General features: G+C 34.8%; 1 protein-coding gene across 9 annotated transcripts in view; it reads right to left on the reverse strand.

Moving 5' to 3' along the window:
- IFT81 (intraflagellar transport 81) overlaps positions 1 to 19,968 on the reverse strand; it is a 144,933-nt gene that overhangs the window by 45,412 nt on the left and 79,553 nt on the right. For 8 of the 9 annotated variants that reach the window (XM_049698444.1, XM_049698445.1, XM_049698443.1 and 5 more), the window contains 2 exons: positions 19,037 to 19,132; positions 10,489 to 10,635 (listed from right to left, as the gene is read on the reverse strand). In XM_049698444.1, the coding sequence (XP_049554401.1) occupies positions 10,489 to 10,635; positions 19,037 to 19,132 (243 nt within the window). Of the gene's footprint in view, positions 1 to 3,700; positions 5,934 to 10,488; positions 10,636 to 19,036; positions 19,133 to 19,968 lie in introns of those variants that run through there. The other variant, XM_049698451.1, reaches the window with a different exon arrangement.

Genomic DNA, 19,968 nt, shown 5'->3' on the forward strand with positions numbered 1-19,968 from the left:
AAATGTTTTAAAGCAACTTTTGTTTTCTGCTAAAATGTTAGTCTTTTCAAATCACCCATCATAACAAGTGCAATATATATAGACATACAAATACTACTCAAACCTTTTTCCAACCTGTTAGTACTATGTTTTCAACTTTAAATGAGAAAATCTCACCAAGCCAAGCATAAACAATGCAATTACCCACATATGGTAGTGGATAGTTAACTGCTGATTCTCTTGAGAGAGTCTATAATAAGCAATATGATATATGCTAGTAGAAATCTGTCTTAATAGAAACTTGTGGTACAGGAACATCCATCTGGGAAACACAGGTAATCATACCATCCAAGGTCTCCCTGCTTCTGTTATAAATCAAATCACCACCACACAGCTGTTACTATATCTCTAATGGGGATTTCAACTGCTGTCCAAGCAGTTAACTCTCAAAAAAAATTTCTATGAAAAGTTTTCACGTTTTGGGTTAACATTGTGGGATTACCTAAACTGCATATATAACACCCTACTTCTATTACAGTGAATTGGGCCAAATTTATTTGATTCTGTTTTGTTCCATCTCCTGGGAAATTTTAGGGGCCTTAGGTCCTGCTATGAACTCTAAAGAGTGTAATGTGATTTGAAAGGCTCTAAAAATATCACAGGTTTGCCTGGGCTCACTTAGAAGGGTGGATGATTCAATTACAAGTGTCAAAATTTGATTCCTAATTTTTCAGAATCTGACAGCTGCAGCTAATCTTGCCAGGATCCCTTATCTTCATTGTGCTTCTCTTTGAAGTATTTAAAGAAGATTTCATAATCTTTGCAATTTAGCTCTAGGATTTCTGTCAGTAGCTGTAGAATGAATTGGTTGGCTCTTTCTTAAGCTGCTTATTCATATTATTTGATCAAGCACATTGTAAAAGTAGCCATTAACTGCAAAACAGCTGAGCTTCTTGTAAGGTTTGGGAAGAAAACATAACGAACTTTAAACCCGTACACCATAAACCAGGAGTGACCTTTCAATGCATGAAATGACAATGGAACCTTAACCAAAGGTTCATTTGTTGCTATAAAAAATTTCAGACTCAAAAGGCACGCATTCATTTCAATCACAGTTCTGAGAAGGGTACTAGCACAACATCATTGGGGCTAATTTTTTGTTTTGCTTTTCAAATAATTAATGCAGAGATTCAGAGGTACCAAGGTGATGAAAACGGTAAAGACCAGTAGCTATTCAGCACTACTACAAGAAGTAGAGCTTCTATTCTTTGCTCTTCCATAAGTGAGACAAAATCATTAGGCTCAGATTGTTGCCTATGAATGGGTAAAAATCATATTTACCATGTGCTGTGTTTTGTCACACAGAGGGTTTTCTTCCCTTTTTTCCCCCAGATTTATTGAGATAGAATTAACATACAATAAACTGCATGTATTTAAAGTACAAATTGTTGCTGTTGTTCCATGCTATGATAGCTTCATATTTTGGGACAGAATTTTAATATTAAGTGACCTTAGTTTTCCATAATTGGAAGTGTTATAAAAATGTTTACATAGAAATACCTTGCTTTATGCAGGATTCAGTGTGAGAGGAGATAGAAAAACAGTGTTATAGCATAGTATAATAGTTAATGTTCATAATTATGACTCTGAGTTGTCAATAAAAGGTTGCTGTGATCAGTATGATTTTAAGATAACAGAAAGAGCTGAAGTAGCATGTCTCCCACGAATCACACCATGTTACTATTTTCCCAGCTCACACCCCATAACCCTGAAATGTATTCCCATACCACTCTGTTAATGTGTGTTCTAACATACAGCTCACTTAAGATCACTTGTTAAATTTCTGACTCCCCTAAGAAACCATTAAGCTCTGTGATGGCAGGACCATATCTCTTTCTCACCACCATTTACTTAATAGTTGGCATGTAAAAGACACTTGGTAAATGTGTAGAAAACCTGAATAGAACTGTATAATCTAATCTAGATACATAATTTTTCATTAGAAAATTGATAACATTTAAAATGTCTTGGTACTTCAGTTGATAAGGAAAAATTATTTATATGTAAGTCTTCCTCCTAACCATAATTGTTTATTTTATTGTATAAAGTTATTTTTAAATACCTAATCAGAAACATAAATTTGCCATGTAATACAGTAGCCCCCACTTATCATAGCATGGAACAACAGAAACAACTTGTACTTTAAATAAATGCAGTTTATTGTATGTTAATTATATCTCAATAAGGCTGTTTGGAAAAAACAGGGAAGAAAACCCTCTGTGTGACAAAACACAGCGTATACAAAGCTAAGAGACAAATGACAGACTAGAAGAAAACAATTACCCAGATTAATCCAGAATATAGGTAAAAATATGAGAAACAGATAAGGAAAAACATTCAATTAGTACAAAAATGTGAGCATACTTTGTGCCACTGAACTGTACAGTTAAATATGGTTAAAATAGTATGTTTTATATTATGTGACTTGTACCACAAAAAAAATTAAAAAAAAGAAAATACATTCAATCCATTAGAAAAAAATGAAGAAAGACAATAAAAGGGCAAACGACAGAAGAAATACAAGTGACCAAACATGTATGTGGACAGATGTTCAATCTTAATCAAGAAAAACGAAAATTAAAATGAAATACTGTCAGAATGATAAAAAAATAAAGGACTGAGGATCAAGTGCTGTTTTAAATAACAGAGGAAACAGATGCTTTTGTACGCCCTTGGATGGAATAAAGAAATTGTACATACATTCTATAGAACACAATGTAGCAATTAAAAATTTTAAAGTACATGATAATAATTATTATTATAACTGTAGGTAGCATTTATGAAGTGCTTCCTATAAGCCAGCCACTGTTGTATACTGCTAAGTTGTATTAACTCATTTAGCCCTCACAACCACCATATGAGGTGAGTACTGTTATTATCTCCACTTTATAGATAAGGAAACTGAGGCACAGAGCAGTTAGGTAACTGCTGTAATTAACTGTTAGGTTGAACATCTAATAGGTGGCAGAGGTGAGATCTGCACATAGGTGTTCTGGCTTCAGAGCTGATCCTCTTAACCTCTAGAGAATAGCCTCTTCATTTACTGACATGGAAAAATCTCTAAGACGTGTTATTAAAAGCAAGTTGCACAATACACACGGTATAATACCATTCATATTTTTTAAAACTCACAAAACGGTATTATCTGTATCTGTATCTATCTCCAGAGAAAGGACTGAAAGGGTTTACAAAACTGGTGGCAGCGGTTTCTCTTTGGAAAAGGGTCTAAGGGACTGGGAATGGGGATAGGAGGTAATCAATAGGGACTTTTGTTTTATGTGTATTGTTTGCTTTTCAGACCATGAAAATGTATTCAGATATTACTTGCATAATCTGATTTTTAAAATATTATTCTATTTTATTTTATTATTATTATTTTTTATACCCTGGAATAAATCCTACTTGATCATGGTGTGTGATTCTTTTAATGTATTGTTGAATTCAGTTTGATTTGGGGATGGAAAAAGGTATTCCATGCAAATGGAAACAAAAAGTAAGCTGAGGTAGTAATATTAATATCAGACGCAATAGATTTTAAAACAAAGGCTACAGCAAGAGATGAAGAAGGACATTACATAATAGTAAAGGGATCAATCCAACAAGGAGATATAACAATCATAGATGCATTCAAGATAGGAGCACCTAAATACACAAAGCTAATATTAACAAACATAAAGGGAGAAACTGACAGTAACACAATAACAGTAGGGGACTTTAATACCCACCTACATCAATAGACAGTTCATCTAGACAGAAAATCAATAAGGAAACACTGGCCTTAATGACACATTAGACCAGATGAATTTAATAGATCCAGAAAGAACATTCCATCCAAAAACAATAATAATACTAATCCATCTGTATCAGGGGTCCCCAAGACCATCCCCAGGTTCAATGATTTGCTAGGAGAACTCACAGGACTCAGCATAAAGTCATATTCTTGGCTATGTTTTATTACAGTGAAAAGGTACAAAGCAAAACCAGCAAAAGGAAAAGGCACATGGGGTGAAGTCAGGAGGAAACCAGGGGCAAGCTTCCAAGAGTCTTCTCCCTTAATTCCTCCAACAGCGAGTTGTAACAATACATGTGAAAGGCTGCCAACCAGGGAAGCTCATTAGAGACTCAGCGCCCAGGGTTTTTACTAGGGGCTGGTCACGTAGGCATACTCTGCCTAGCCCATACCAAAATTCCAGACTCCAAGAAGGAAAGCAGGTGTTCAACATAAACCACACTCTGTACATACAGTTTAGGCACGTGAGCCATTCTTATCAAGGAATGGTGGGAATTCTAAAATCCAAGCTCCCAGATGCCAGCCAAGGGCCAATCCTGCAAGCAAGTTTTTCTAAGAATAGCAGTTTCAGGCTTGCTATGTTAACTCTTTTCTGCACACCATCCTTTCCATAATCCTTGTGATATTAAAATGCAGTTCTATTATGTCTTTCTTTAGTGTTTTGTTCTCAGCTAATTCATAATTAATTCTTTCTGTGAATGTTTCCAGACTTTTCATTTGTTTTAGTCACCTTCATCTAGACTCTGGCTTGACTATGTCTTTCTTAAAACATGAAGCCAAAAATGTAAAATAATATTCCAGGCATAATTTCACGTAAATGGGATATTATATTTTTATTAATAGAGTATAATTTAAAAAAAAATTTTTTTTTTTTTGGCCAAGCCACGCAGCTTATGGGATTTTAGTTCCCCGACCAGGGATTGAACCCTGGGCCCCGGCAGTGAGAGCGTCAAGTCCTAACCACTGGAGTGCCATGGAATTCCCAACATTTTGTTTTTTAAAGCTGCATTATTATTGGATGATTTCTGAGCAGCAGATAAAACTCAGATTCTATGACATTATTATTTATAATCCCATTAATGACACTTTGTTTGCTTAAGCACAATGTTTTTAACTACCAAGATGATTTTGAATCACAATTCTATCATCTCAGATTGACTATTCCTTCTAGCTTCCTGTCATGTCATGTGAAAATTATTAAGGGTTCTGGAGCCAGACTACTGCAATTCACATCATGGTACCACTAATTACTAGCAATGTGACCTTGGATAAGTTAGCATAAGTCCTCTGTGTGCCGTAGTTTCCTTATTTGTAAAAACTAGTAATAATAATCATATCTATCTCATATACCTCAATGAAATAAATGAGATAATGTACATAATAAACCTATTATGCTATCTGGCACGTTGTAATTACATAATAAACATTACTTATTATAATTAATCTAAGTTATTGATAAGAATAATAAATAGGTCAGGATCAAAGTTCCATAGCATTTTGGGGTGATTCCTCTCAGAGATGAAGGCAGTCAAAATTCTTTGAGAATATCAATTCCATGAGACTTATACTTTATTATGTATTTAAATCCAATATAGAAAACTTCATGATATAAAGGAGAGTTAGATATTATTATAAATTTTCAGTTATGTCAGAAACTGTAGTCTCTAAACTTAACCTTTTTATCACCTACCAAACACTTGTTTGAAGAGAAAGAAATCAAGATAGACTAGACTGGCAAGAAAATCTCCATCACTAAGAAGATAATTTCAACTGTTTGAGAAATTCCTACCTATGTCAGAAGTCTGGCAGAATAAGATTTTGCTGTGCTTATTCCTGTATATTGCCTACAAGGCAATACAATGAAAATACAGTGTTAAAGTGATAACCAAAGTATAAGAAAAGCAAGAAGTATTTTTAGACTCTTCATCTTTTTTAATAAGAAAAATCAAGGGAACACAAATGAAAACATCTAGTAAGAACAAATGCCCGTAGCACTTGTCATCTGCAATCAGAAGAACTAAAATTCTTAGACAAAATATAACATCTGGAATATTGACTTTAATGGCAGTAGGAAGCATCAAAATGTACTTCAAAATGCACACCTCTAAAGAGAAAACGACAAAGGAATATAAATTACTATATGTATAGTATTCGTTACATTTATCCTTACACAGTCACATTCCTAAATTTTTCCAAGAAAAGATTAATCAAACATCTACATATGGATAATCAAGAAATGAAGTTTCCAGCAAGTTTCTAGCAAGCTTTTGTTTCCAGTTAATGACTGTCTACAATGTGGTCCTATTTAGAGTCAAATATGAATCTTAAAATTAACTCATTCTAATAGTGTCTTGAAGAATAGCTCAGCATTCACTTAGGAGCACAGCTGCTGAGGCATTCAGATTTGGATTCAAATCCTTGCTCTGCAACTCACTGTGTGACTTCAGGCAAGTTACTTAAATTTCTCTAAGCCTATTTCCTCAATAATAAAATGGAGATAATATTTACCTCATAAGCTTTTTGAGAGGATGAATTAGCATATGTTGTATGTGTGTTTTATTGTAGTTAAATATACTTAATGTAAAACTTACCATTTTAACTATTTTTAAGTGTACAGTTCTGTGGCATTAAATGCATTCACAGCACCAGCAACTTGTGCAACCAGCACCAAGGATATGTTTTTGTTTTTATTTTATTTTATTTATTTTATTTTTATTTTTTTTGCAGTACGCGGGCCTCTCACTGTTGTGGCCTCTCCCGCTGCGGAGCACAGGCTCCAGACGCACAGGCCCCGGACACGCAGGCTCAGCCGCCATGGCTCACGGGCCTAGCCGCTCCGCGGCATGTGGGATCTTCCCGGCCCGGGGCACGAACCCGCGTCCCCTGCATCGGCAGGTGGACTCTCAACCACTGCGCCACCAAGGAAGCCCTGTTTTTATTTTTATTTTTTAGGTAAGAAGCAGATTTACTTAGAAACACACTCCAGAGTGTGGGTCATCTCAGAAGGTGAGAAAGGCCAAGGATATGGGTTTAAAAAAAAATAAATTTATTTATCGTATTTATTTATTTTTGGCTGCGTTGGGTCTTCGTTGCTGTGTGCGGGCTTTCTCTAGTTGTGGTGAGCGGGGGCTACTCTTTGTTGCGGTGTGCGGGCTTCTCATTGCGGTGGCTTCTCTTGTTGCAGAGCATGGGCACTAGGTGTGTGGGCTCAGTAGTTGTGGCTAACAGGCTCTAGAGCGCAGCCTCAGTAGTTGCAGCGCACGGGCTTAGGTGCTCCACGGCATGTGGGATCTTCCTGGACCAGGGCTCGAACCTGTGTCCCCTGCATTGGCAGGCAGATTCTTAACCACTGCGCCACCAGGGAAGCCCCAAGGATATGTTTTTAAAGTGCTCAAGATTGAGCACACAGGTATTGCTTGGTGAACGGCAGCTAAAATGACTCAGTGCTATCTCATCACATCTTGAATCTGTGCAATTTATTTTATCTCTATTTCATATTTATTTCTACTGAATTGCTCCCAATCTGGAAAATACTAATATCAATTTTTAAGCTGTAAACTGTATTACTTACTTTCAAATTCTTCATCCAGGTAAATAAATACATAAAAATATTAAGAGCTAATACTTATTGAGCACTTAGTATGTGCCTGGTGCTATTCTAAGCACTTAACAGGTATTAACTCATTTAATCCACACTAATAATTCTAGGCGGTATATACTAATAACTGTCACATTTTACATGTGAATACAAAGAGGTTAAGGAACCTGGCCAAAGTCACCCAGCTAATTGGCTGACAAAACCAGGATCTGCACTCAAACCAAGTTCTAGAGACCACGCTCTTAGTTATTCCACTATCCTGCTTCTCCCACATGCAGTAACATGGGGCCCACAGGAATGATTACTTTCAGGTGCCAGATGTTATATGTAGACTTAACCTCTGAATTTCTCAGAAGCTTGGACATCCATTATTTCATGTGTTCTTCCTAACGACAATGAAGAGCAACTTCTCCCATTTTACAGATGGAGAAGTCATTTTCCTTAAGGTCAATAGGAACATGTGAGAGAGACCTGGATCCTGCTTGGCCACTTATTAGTTGTGTAAATCTTTACTTTTCCTGAGTTTCAATTAATTGTAAAATGGAAATAACAATAATATCTAAGAAGAAGAGAATATATGTTTGCCAATCATCTAGCAGAGAGCCTTATATAAAAATTGCTCAATAAAGGTTACCCCTCCCTTTCCTCATTCTCCTATTTGTGACTCCGGGCATAATATTCTTTTCAAACACCGTGCTACCATTTCTTGATACCCTCTCACCAACTGCATTAACAGATTGGTGGTAAAGAACATGATTTTTTGGTAATTACCATGTGATACCAAATGAAACCTTAGTGAAGTCCAGCTACATTATATAATTTTAAGTATAACAAACTTTCTCCCTTTTGTCCATATGGTCTACCACTTTATCAGAGTAGAAAACAAAATTGGTCTACCAAGATTTGTTCTTTATAAAATTGGGCTTAATGTTCCCCAATACCTTCTGTTCTTTTAGGTGACCGCCAAATGATTTACTTGATTTGTTCTAGTTTCTGACCAAACATTGTTTAAAAAATTAAGTTGACCTCATCATATCCAAAGTTATCTTTTTCCCCTTTAAAAAAATGTGTCTTTTTCTGTCATCAGATACTTTTCCTATTCACCATAATTTGTCAAAGATAAAAGCTAATAGCTTGGCACTAGGTTCTTTTCCGTCACATTTGCAGAGAGAGGATATCTAATACTGAATTATAAGCACTATTCATGCCAAATATGGCCATAGCAATTGGTATTTCTGGTCAAATGGGCAGCATTTTCCTAAGAAAAAATTAAAATGCTAGGAGATAGCATGTTCTCTTACAAAGCGAAACTGCTGCATAATTAATATTTTTTTCCTGGATAGCAAGGATATCACAAAGCACACTCTGTTGGCTTCCAAGTATCATTTAAAATACTCCCATGTCTTAAAGCAATCTGGAAGTGGATGTTAAAAGCCAAAGGAATTTTTTTTTGTACTGCAGGTTCTTATTAGTTATCTATTTTATACATATTCGTGTATATATGTCAATCCCAATCTCCCAATTCATCCCACCACCACCACCCACCACGCCCTCCCCCGCCACTTTCCCCCCTTGGTGTCCATACATTTGTTCTCTACATCTGTGTCTCAATTTCTGCCCTGCAAACCGGTTCATCTGTACCATTTTTCTAAGTTCCACATATATGCGTTAATATACAATATTTGTTTTTCTCCTTCTGACTTACTTCACTCTGTATGACAGTCTCTAGATCCATCCAGGTCTCTACAAATGACCCAATTTCATTCCTTTCTATGAAAGCCAAAGGAATTTTTCAATCAAGTGTTGACTTCTGAATTCTACTACCTTCCCAATAAGCTAGAAGGCATACTGGGAGGCTACAATCAGAAGCACCAGAGAAAAGTGGTGCTGTGGAAACAATTCATTTGTGTTTGGCATAGTTAAGGTTCATTGCCAATTTGTAACGGTATGAATTCAATAACTTTCCAAAGCCAAAAATGAAGTTTGGACCTGAGCAGCTTTTCAAAGTAGCTTTTGCTGAGGGCTAGTACTTAATATAAAATAAAAAAGCTGTTAGAGGTGGTAAAGTGAGGCAATGTTTAAGAATTAAAATATGACCTATTGGGCTTCCCTGGTGGCGCAATGGTTGAGAGTCCACCTGCCGATGCAGGGGACGCGGGTTCGTGCCCCGGTCCGGGAGGATCCCACGTGCCGCGGAGCGGCTGGGCCCATGGGCCATGGCCGCTGGGCCTGTGCGTCCAGAGCCTGTGCTCCGCAACGGGAGAGGCCGCAGCAGTGAGAAGCCCGTGTACCGCAAAATAAATAAATAAATAAAATAAAATAAAATAAAATAAAATATGACCTAGCACTTGATTTGCTAAAAAAAAAAAAAAAGCACTGAGTTAAAGGCAAGATATTTTGCTTCAGTCATTCACTCTTTCTTGAGCTAAGAAAGAGCGAAAGAGCCCCTTTATGAAAAGGAGATGGGGATTATATTTTGTCTATAAATGACAATATTACTTGTCCTACTAATCTCATGAGTCTGACAGAAGGATAAGTGAAATAAGAGCTGTTAAAGCATTGTTCAAAATGTAAAGTAGATAGCAATGTAAGACATAATTATATTTTTAAAATTTGTAAGCATTTACAACAAAGTCATTTTATGGTGCCAGTCCCACTGGCCAACTACACATTACTGACAAAGTAACTTAGTGATACTTTCTCAGCCCTTTATGGAATTATATTTATCAAAAAATATGAATATTTGTCTTATCTGTCAGTTTCTACTCATTTGGTTTCACCTTTATAACTTAATACTTATAATAAATAAACCCAATATAAATCCACCTAATTAAAAAGTGAAAATTTGGAACATTATCTCATAAAAATCACTAAAATCTCCATCATTATATATCAAGAATATCTCAATATTACTGCAAAGAGCTTTCAGTTTTAAATAAATAGGCTTCATAAAATAAATTAACTTCTCATTATTGACAGTCAAAATAAAAAGTAAAAAAAATCAATGGTTTCAAACAAAAACAACACTCATATCCTTGTCCCATTAGACACCTCAACTTACTTCATCTCCCTTCAAAACTTCGGTGCCATCAAATTCACGGGTCTGATTTGTCTTCGCTGACACTTCTCTCTCTAGGTTGGCTAACTTCTCCTTTGCCTCCTGAAGTTCCTCAGCTTTGGCTTCTTTTTTACGAGAAATGATGGATGCCTAATTGAGCATTAAATATGAGTGTAAAGTAAGATATACAATCAACTTTCTATTATCTTGTGAAATTAAGTATTTTTTAGATTTTACTGAGCTAAATTTTCAATATCAGGTTGACTTCTCCTGACAATAATACCCCTTGCCCTACTACCTACTATCACCAGTTATATATTTAGTATGAGTATGCATTGTGTGTGTGTGTGTGTGTATATATATATATATATATATATATATATATATATATAAAATACATTTATATTCTTTTTTGGCTGCACTGTGCGGCTTACAGGATCTTAGTGTCCCCAACAGGGATCGAACCTGGGCACCCGTGGTGAAAGCGCTGAGTCCTACGACTGGACCACCGGGGAATTCCCTGCAACGTATATTAAATAGCAACCTAAAAACATTATGGAAGACAAAAGCCCTGAAAATATAGGACGTATCAGCAGAGAAACAGAAATGCGATAGTAATAAAAATATTAAAATCTTGTTAAGTAACACTCAAATGCTAATGAAAATACCTTCTAGGTAAGTACAGAAGCTAACACTAGGTCTACTGTTTTTCTGCATGGTCGGTTTCCTTTCATTGGAAGAAAACAAGAATGCTTTATTCTCAAAACTACAACACAGGTCTTCTTATCTAAATTCAATATCCATACCTTTAAAATAAAATGTTAAAACATTTATTATATTTGGGGCAATCTAATAAATAAAATGCAGGTTCAAAATCAAACATCTGACTCACCAGAATTATGCAAACGTTTACACAATCCAGATGGCTGCTCTTAGCCATAATGGCAGCATTTTATATTAGTTAGCAACTCACGGGGGATTTCCTTAAATGAACCATGGCTGTACTGGTTTAAGAAAAACATTAGCTAAACTGTCTTCACAAGTGAAATAGTACAAATATTTTCTTCAAACAAATTTGACAAGAAGGGGGAAATCTTTAGTCTAAACCCTTTAAAAAACTCTATTGTCCTCCCTGTTTAAAAAATGAAAAAAGACAAATGATGAAGGAATGTTTCCCTCTATAGAACTGTTTCAGCCAAAAAAAAAGAGAAGTAATGATTAGAGTACCAGAATTGTATAGGAATTGATGGTATGCTTCCTCAACATGATAAAATAAATAAATATAAACCTCAGCCCAAACCAGGATCTTATTTAATAGAGACATATGAGCATATATCCTGCCAAAGTCTGAAACAAGGTAAAAATGCCCAGCATCTCCACTACAATTTAATACTGTGCTGAAGGTATTTGCACACACCATTAGACAAGAGAAAGCAATTAGAAGCACAAGAATCTGAAAGGAAAAATTGGAATTTTCACAGTATATGATTATGTACCTAAAAAATCAAAAGAATCTACAGGAAATAAATCAATAGCTTTCATAGACAAATCAGTCAGAAAACATTTGGAAAGAAAAGCCCTCATTTATAAAAGCAAAAACCAAAATTAAATATGTAAGCATAAGTTTAACAAGAGAAGTTCCAAAATTTTATGAGGAAAACTATTCAACACTCCTGAAAGATACAAAAATAAACTTGAACAAATGGAGAGACATACCATGTTCTTAGATAGGAAGACTCAATATTGTAAAGATGTAAGTTCTAAGGTAATTGATAAATACAAAGCAACCCTAATAATTTTAAAAGTATGATTTTTTTCTAGAGATAGACAAATTGATAATAAAAGTTATTTGGAAGAACATACAAATAACAAATGTAAGGGATTTCCCTGGTGGCGCCGTGGTTAAGAATCCGCTGCCAATGCAGGGGACACAGGTTCAAGCCCTGGTCCGGGAAGATCCCACATTCTGCGGAGCAACTAAGCCTGTGCACCACAACTACCGAGCCTGCGCTCTAGAGCCTGCAAGCCACAACTACTGAGCCCACATGCCACAACTACTGAAGCCCACACGCCTAGAGCCCGTGCTCCGCAACAAGAGAAGCCACCACAATGAGAAGCCCGCGCACCGCAACGAAGAGTAGCCCCCGCTCACTGCAACCAGAGAAAGCCTGTGTGCAGCAACGAAGACCCAATGCAGCCAAAAATAAATAAATTTATTTAAAAAAAAAGAATTGTAAGGAAACCCTAAAAAAGTAAAACAACTGGGGATGAAAATGGCTACTTTTATTAGATATTAGAACTTGATGATAAAGTTTCTATAATTAAAACAGTTAATATGGGTACATAAGCAGACAGGTCAACAGAACAACAGAAAATCTAGAAATAGATCCAATAGCATTTAAAAAATTTAAATAAAACAAAGGAGGACTCTCAAATCCATAGGGGAAAAATGGACTTTTTACCAACTGGTATTGGAACAACTGGATAATTGGACAGCCATATACAATAAATACCATACACCAAAGAAAAATTCTAAACAGATCGAAGATTTAATTACAAAAATTAAATCACAGAATTCCAAAAAGGAAACTTGAGTAAATTTCTCTATAACTTTCAAAAGGGAAAAACATTCCGTAATATGACTTGAAACCTGAAATGATAAGTGAAAAAATTAATAAATTTGATTTCCTAAAAATGAAGAACTTTCCCATGGCAAAATAATACCATAAACAGAGTAAAAAGGCAAGTACCAAACTGGGGAAAATGTTACACTTATAAGCTAGATAAAGAGTAAATATTCCTGATATGTAAAGAGTTTCTAAAACTAGAAAAAAAAGGCCTACAGCCCTATAGAAAAATAGGTATAGATAGGAAGGGATAATTCACAGAAAAAGAATTAAAATGACTGTTACTCATGTGAAAAGATGCTCAACTTTGTTTATGGTAAGATAAAAAAAATTAAAACTATCATAAGATACCATTTCTCATCTACAAGGATGGCAAAAATCTTAAAGTTTGACAACATACTCTATCGGTGAGGCTGTAAGGAAACAGGTGCTCTCATACACTGCAGATAGGAGTGTAAAATGCTAAAACCCCCGTGAGGAGGAATTAGGCAATACTTAGCAAACTTACATCTACATTTATCGTTTGATGTAGCAATCTCACTTCTGAGACTATATCCCAAAGATACGCTGGCAAAAAATTGCAAAGACATAAACAAAAAGCTATTTATTTAAGTACGATTTGTAATAGCACAAAAATGGCAACAACCCAAATGTCCATTAATGGGGATTGGTTGAATAAACTGTGGTATAACCACTCAGTGCAGTATGTCTGTGAACAGGAATAAGCATATCCACTAGGACGGCTATAATAAAAAAGACAGATAATAACAAGTGTTGCTAAGAATGTGGAGAAATCAGAACCTTCATACACTGTTGGTGGGAATGTAAAATGGTACAGCTGTTTTGGAAAGCAGTCTGGCATTTCCTTAAAATGTAAAACACAGAATTATCATAGGAACCAACAACTGCACTCCTAGGAGTATACTCAAGAGAAATGAAAACTTATTTTGAAACAAAAACTTGTACAAGAATGCTCCTACCAGCATTATTCATAATAGCCAAAAAAGTAGAGACAACCCAAATGCTCATCAACTGGTGAAGAGAAAAACAAAATGTGATATATCCATACAATGGGATATTATTCAGTAACAAAAAGGAATAAAGTATGTACAGATACATGCTACATCATGGATGAATTTTAAAAACTTTACACTAAGTAAAAGAAGCCAGTCACGAAGGACCACATATTGTATGATTCCATTTATATGAAATGTCCATGACAGGCAAATTTATAGAGATAGTTTGGTCTTTGGTAGGATTTGGGGGAGATGAGAAGTGACTGCTAATGATGGCTTTGGGGGTTATTTTTGGGGTGATAAAAATGTTCTAAAATTGATTGTGTAATGATTGCACAACTCTGTGATGCTAAAAACCATTGAATTGTAAATTTTAAATGGGTGAATTGTACAGTATGTAAACTGTATCTCAATAAAGTTATAAAGGAATAAAAATTATTTTACTATTCACAAGCATATATTAAGAAAAAAGCATGGAGAATAAAAGTGTATAATATGCTCTTCTTTCTCTGAGGATGGAAATATATGAATATATGTATATGTAATATTATTTTTAATGGAATAATAAACTATAAAATTAAAAAATACCTATGGGAGAAGGAAAGAATAGCATGGATAGCACAGAGGTAGATGCTAGAAACTTCAAATACTTCTTGTTTTATAGGTTTGACTTGGAATCATGTAAATATTTTAAATAATTATAAAATTAATCTCGAAAATGTAATCCATAAAAATCAAAATGACCATATATATTTATCCAGTTTCCTTTGTGGCCTAACCATACAGAAGAATTATTCCCAGTAACTTTAGAACAGTAATTTGACTATATAACCCTAGGGGGATATATCCTAAAGACAAAACAAACTAAAAAACAATTTTCAGCAGTAATCGTATTTTTGATGGTAGTACTGGTACTTTTATTTTGAAACTGTTGCATGTAATGCATGGATTTAAGCAAATGATGAACTATGTTGGTGCCAATGGAATGAAGCAAATAATGAATGCAATTATGTTGATGCTTCTGAGAACCAGAATTTTCAATTTGGGATAAGGAGGAAAATGGGAGATTGATGAGGTGAAGTAAAAACCCAGTAGTCCTGGAGGGCATTTCGTTTGTGAACAGACAACCCTACACTTTCAAAACACAGATTCCAATGTCTAGTCATGGGTCAATTTAAAAGGTTGAAGAATATCTACCATTGGTCACACTACAGGAGGCCAGGGACCATCATATTAAAATGGGTGTTGGGTCTTTTCCTTCCAGAGCAAAAAAGGGGGAGGTGGGGCTTACTGTGGGAAGTCATAAACCACAGAGAGATTAACCTAATCATCCTGGCTCTTTTCCACACTCCACCATGCCAAGCAAACATCCTCTGAGCAGTCAGCATGAGAGTGCTTGGAAAAGAGTCATAATAATTACCCAGTATTTTCTGGATAGATCCTTGATACACCTTCTATATGTTTCTTTCATTCTAAAGTTGTTCTCTGAGGAGCTGATATCTTATTCCAATAATGACCCATGCTTATCTGCTCTGATATGAGGCCATCTACTGAGCAGGAACAAATACTGTAGAATTCCCTCCTATTCAGAGAAGCCATATCAAAAGGATTGCTAGCCATCAATAATTGAGCAAGAACTGTTTTTCTATAAACAAATATTGGGCAGAATGGCCCTCTCTGACAGCAAAGTAGAGATAAAAAAGTAATTCACCTAACTTCATCTCCTCTATATTCCAGGGAATGGCAAATTGGAGATTTACTTACCTAGAATTTTAATTCATTCTTCAGGACCAAGTTAATAAAAGACCAAGAAACTCCTGATTAAACTGGATATGGAGTATTTTGTAGACAGGGCTGCAGATTTTGGCTTTGTTATATTTCTGCTTTCTCAGTTAACATTTCAGAGCTGAAACATTCCACATTCCCCAGCAGTGTGGGGGCCAACTCAGGCTTACAATTCTGACTAAAAATCACCCTGTGCTTCTAGCTTATCCAAATTTTCTGCCCCTCACTAAGCATTACACTATCCAGGAGATACACTAGCAAGTTGTGCAACTGAAAAAAACCCACACTTTTCATTTAGATTCTTGCAACTGTATCATATGTAATATTATCACTTTTTCTACATTTTGGTCAAATAAATTTTTATATCAACTAAAAACAAACAAACAAAACCAGTAGTCTTGAATCTGAACTGAAAGGATCAGTATGAACTCATGGTGTACTTTATGAGAGAGAAAGAGAAAAAATACTTCCTAGCTCTGTCCACTAAAAAGACCTAAAAACAATGGCCACCCCAGTAGCAATGAGAAGTACTAATACCAGATTGTGGTCTGTAAATATCACTTCCTACTAAAACATATCAGGCTCATAGAAGAAAGTCTAATTCCAAGACTGGGGTAGGAAATGTAAAAGATGAGCCTAGAAACTATCTTAATCATACCAGAAAGTAAGGATGTTATCAAAGACAAATAGTATTTTAAAAGGACTCAGAAGTTAACTGGAAAAGCCTCCTACCAGCCAAAAATGGGACAATTTAAGCATCATTAAGGAAAATGTCTGCAACCTAAATTTCATTACATCTATGGTTCATAATAACATTAAATAGATAAGAAACCAAAAAAATTAAAAACTAACCCTAATTAATCATTTTTAATGTTAGACGCAACCAATCCATTTTGAAAACTGAAAAATAAAAATAAGAATCAAGCATGTACCCTGACTTTCCTATATGAACTATACTCCAGGATAACCAAATAGCTGATGAGAGGAGGTTTCTCTTTTCAGAAGTAGCCCAGCTCCAACATCGCTAATTATTAGAGAAATGCAAGTCAAAACTACAATGAGGTACCACCTCACACCAGTCAGAATGGCCATCATTAAGACGTCTACAAATAACAAATGCTGGAGAGGGTGTGGAGAAAAGGGAACCCTCCTACACGGTTGGTCAGAATCTAAATTAGTGCAGCCACTGTGGAAAACAGTATGGAGGTTCCTCAAAAAACTGAAAATAGAGTTGCCATATGATCCAGAAATACTACTCCTGGGCATATATATGGACAAAAACATAATTCAAAAGACACATGCACCCCTATGTTCATAGCAGCACTATTCACAATAGCCAAGACATGGAAACAACCTAAATGTCCGTTGACAGATGAGTGGATAAAGATGTGGTACATATATACAATGGAATACTACTCAGCCATAAAAAAAGAATGAAATAATGCCATTTGCAGCTACATGGATGGACCTAGAGATTATCATACTAAGTAAAGTAAGTCAGAAAGAGAAAGACAAAAACAAGGTCCTACTGTACAGCACAGGGAACTATATTCAATATTCTGTGATAAGCCATAATGGAAAAGAATATAAAAAAAGAATGTATATATGTATAACTGATTCACTTTGCTGTACAACAGAAATTAACACAACACTGTAAATCAACTATATTTCAATAAAAAAAGTAGTCCTGCTAATAAATGAAGAAGGAATCATAGTATCAACATTTTATTATCCCTAATGAAATAAATGGGCAGGCACTGATAATCAATGGCACAAAAAAAATCACAAAAAAAGAGACAACCAGACATTAGTCCCTCCAAATGAAAGTATAAAATACCACTTAGAGAATATTCTTGACCAAAAAAAAAAAAAAAAAAAATCAAAACAGAACCTGTTCAAGCTTCTAGATCTAATATATAGGAAATACAGGAAACAGAGGAACATTTTAAAAGGACACCATCAGGCTGCAATCAGTAAAACACCAACTATGGGAAATGCTATAGGATAAATAAACAAGTTTCAATTAAAAAAACTGCAAGAAAATTATTAAATGAATGGATAAATAAGTAGGGAAGAGAGCCTATAGATTAAAAGAGACAAATATATCAACCAAATGCAGTGTATAAATCCTGTATGGATCCTAATTAAAACAAAGCCACTGGGGGAAAAAAAAAACAGGAAAGGAAAAAAAGAAAGAAAGAGACAATCAAGGAAATCTGAACATTGATTGGATATTTGCCAATATTAAGGAAGTAATAAAAGTGTTCAAATGTGGTATGTTAAGTTTTTTAAAAGTATTTTTTAAAGATACGTTCTAAGATATTTGTAGATGAAATTATATGAAGTCTAAGATTTGCTTCAAATAATCCAGTTGGGGCGGGGGGTATAGATGAAATAAGAATGGCCATGATTGCTATAGCTGAGGGACACACGAGGGTTTACTGAACTATTTTCTCTACCTTTGTATATGGTTAAATTTTTCCATTATAAAAAGGTTTTTTTAAAAATTCTAGCATCCTTGAATAATGCTTTGTTATGTTGCTCAGTATTTTCTGAGGTTACAGAATGCTCTTCACACTAAGCTCTTCTTGCCAAGGTTCTTGTCAGGTAATCCATGGCTGTCATTTGAGCCTTCTGTCTAGAAATACATAACAACATATATACCCTCATGACTTCTGGATAAAATGATAAATGCCTTAGCACTAAAATTCAATTTATTCTGTATTTTTTCAAACTAACTTTAAACCTGAAAAAGTATATTGCCTTTAGTTCATTAAAGATTATAAATAGTCTTATTTATATCACTTAAAATAAGCATTCATATAAAAAATCAAATTTCACACTCACAGATATAACCACAAAGAGCTCTATCACCACAGTTGGCAGACACTAAGGAAACTAAGCATTATCAGACATATTGAATTTCAAACCTGAACATGTGTCTTTTGTGGCTTTTCCACAAATTCTTTCTTATAATCTGGAGATTAGCAATGACAAGAGAACATTTATTCTTTGCTTCCTTCTCACTTTAAGACTATCGATAACACAGACGATGGTATTAATGAAAATGTTCACCAACAAGATTACAGACCTAAATATGTGAGCCAAAAGGAGTGGTCTTACCTGTTGCCTATATAGTGACAGTTTGCCTTCAATTGGCTCATTTCTCATCATTTTCTTTTCAATCAGCTGACTGATCTGTGTGTTTATTTCATTTATCTAAAACAGTATGAAAATAAAAAGGTTAAAACTCTGCCTATGATTACCCAAACTAAGGGACATCTGGCCAAACAAAACTTTGAATTTACAGTTGTTATTATCAGTAATTTGATGGGAGGATCAGCTCCATTAACACTATGAGTGGGCTGTTACGATTATTTTTAGAGACAACTTGCATTTCACAGTTCATGATATATATTTACACAATTTGATTACTTACATGGATTTAACCATCTATATCTAAATTATCCTAAAGTATTCTACATGAAATATTTATATATTACTATCAAAAAGATGATTTCTAAAAATCTGAAGTTATCCCTTCACCTAGGCTGTGACTTTCAAGTAACTGTAAGTGATAAAGCAAATCTGGACTAACATTCCCCAGGGATTTAGTACAAGGAATTCACGAACCCAGCTGAGAGTTGACATGAATGACATCTAAAAACCCTTCCTGTTCTAATGAATGATCTATGATTCTATAATAGCTGTCACTTATCCTATTGATTAATCCAAACTTTTCTCAAATGTAGTAAAACTGAATAAAGCCAACAGAAGCATATAGTCCTATAATAAATTTTTTTAAATTACATGGCTTTCAGTATAACTATCCTTTGAAAAACTAGAATTTTCCTGTTAATCTTATAACATTAAACTGAGCCAAATCTGACTTGGACAACTAATTTCTATACATAAATTAAAAGAATAAAATCATTAGAATTATGTATTTAATTGTAGTGGCTATTAAGCACATTAAAGTCAAAATCTTTCAATCAATTTTCATGATATTTAATTATTATTTTAAAAAATATACATTTGATTAGTGTTTTTAGGGA

The sequence above is a fragment of the Orcinus orca genome, chromosome 15 (genome assembly GCF_937001465.1).
Source record: "Orcinus orca chromosome 15, mOrcOrc1.1, whole genome shotgun sequence".
Taxonomy (NCBI): domain Eukaryota; kingdom Metazoa; phylum Chordata; class Mammalia; order Artiodactyla; family Delphinidae; genus Orcinus; species Orcinus orca.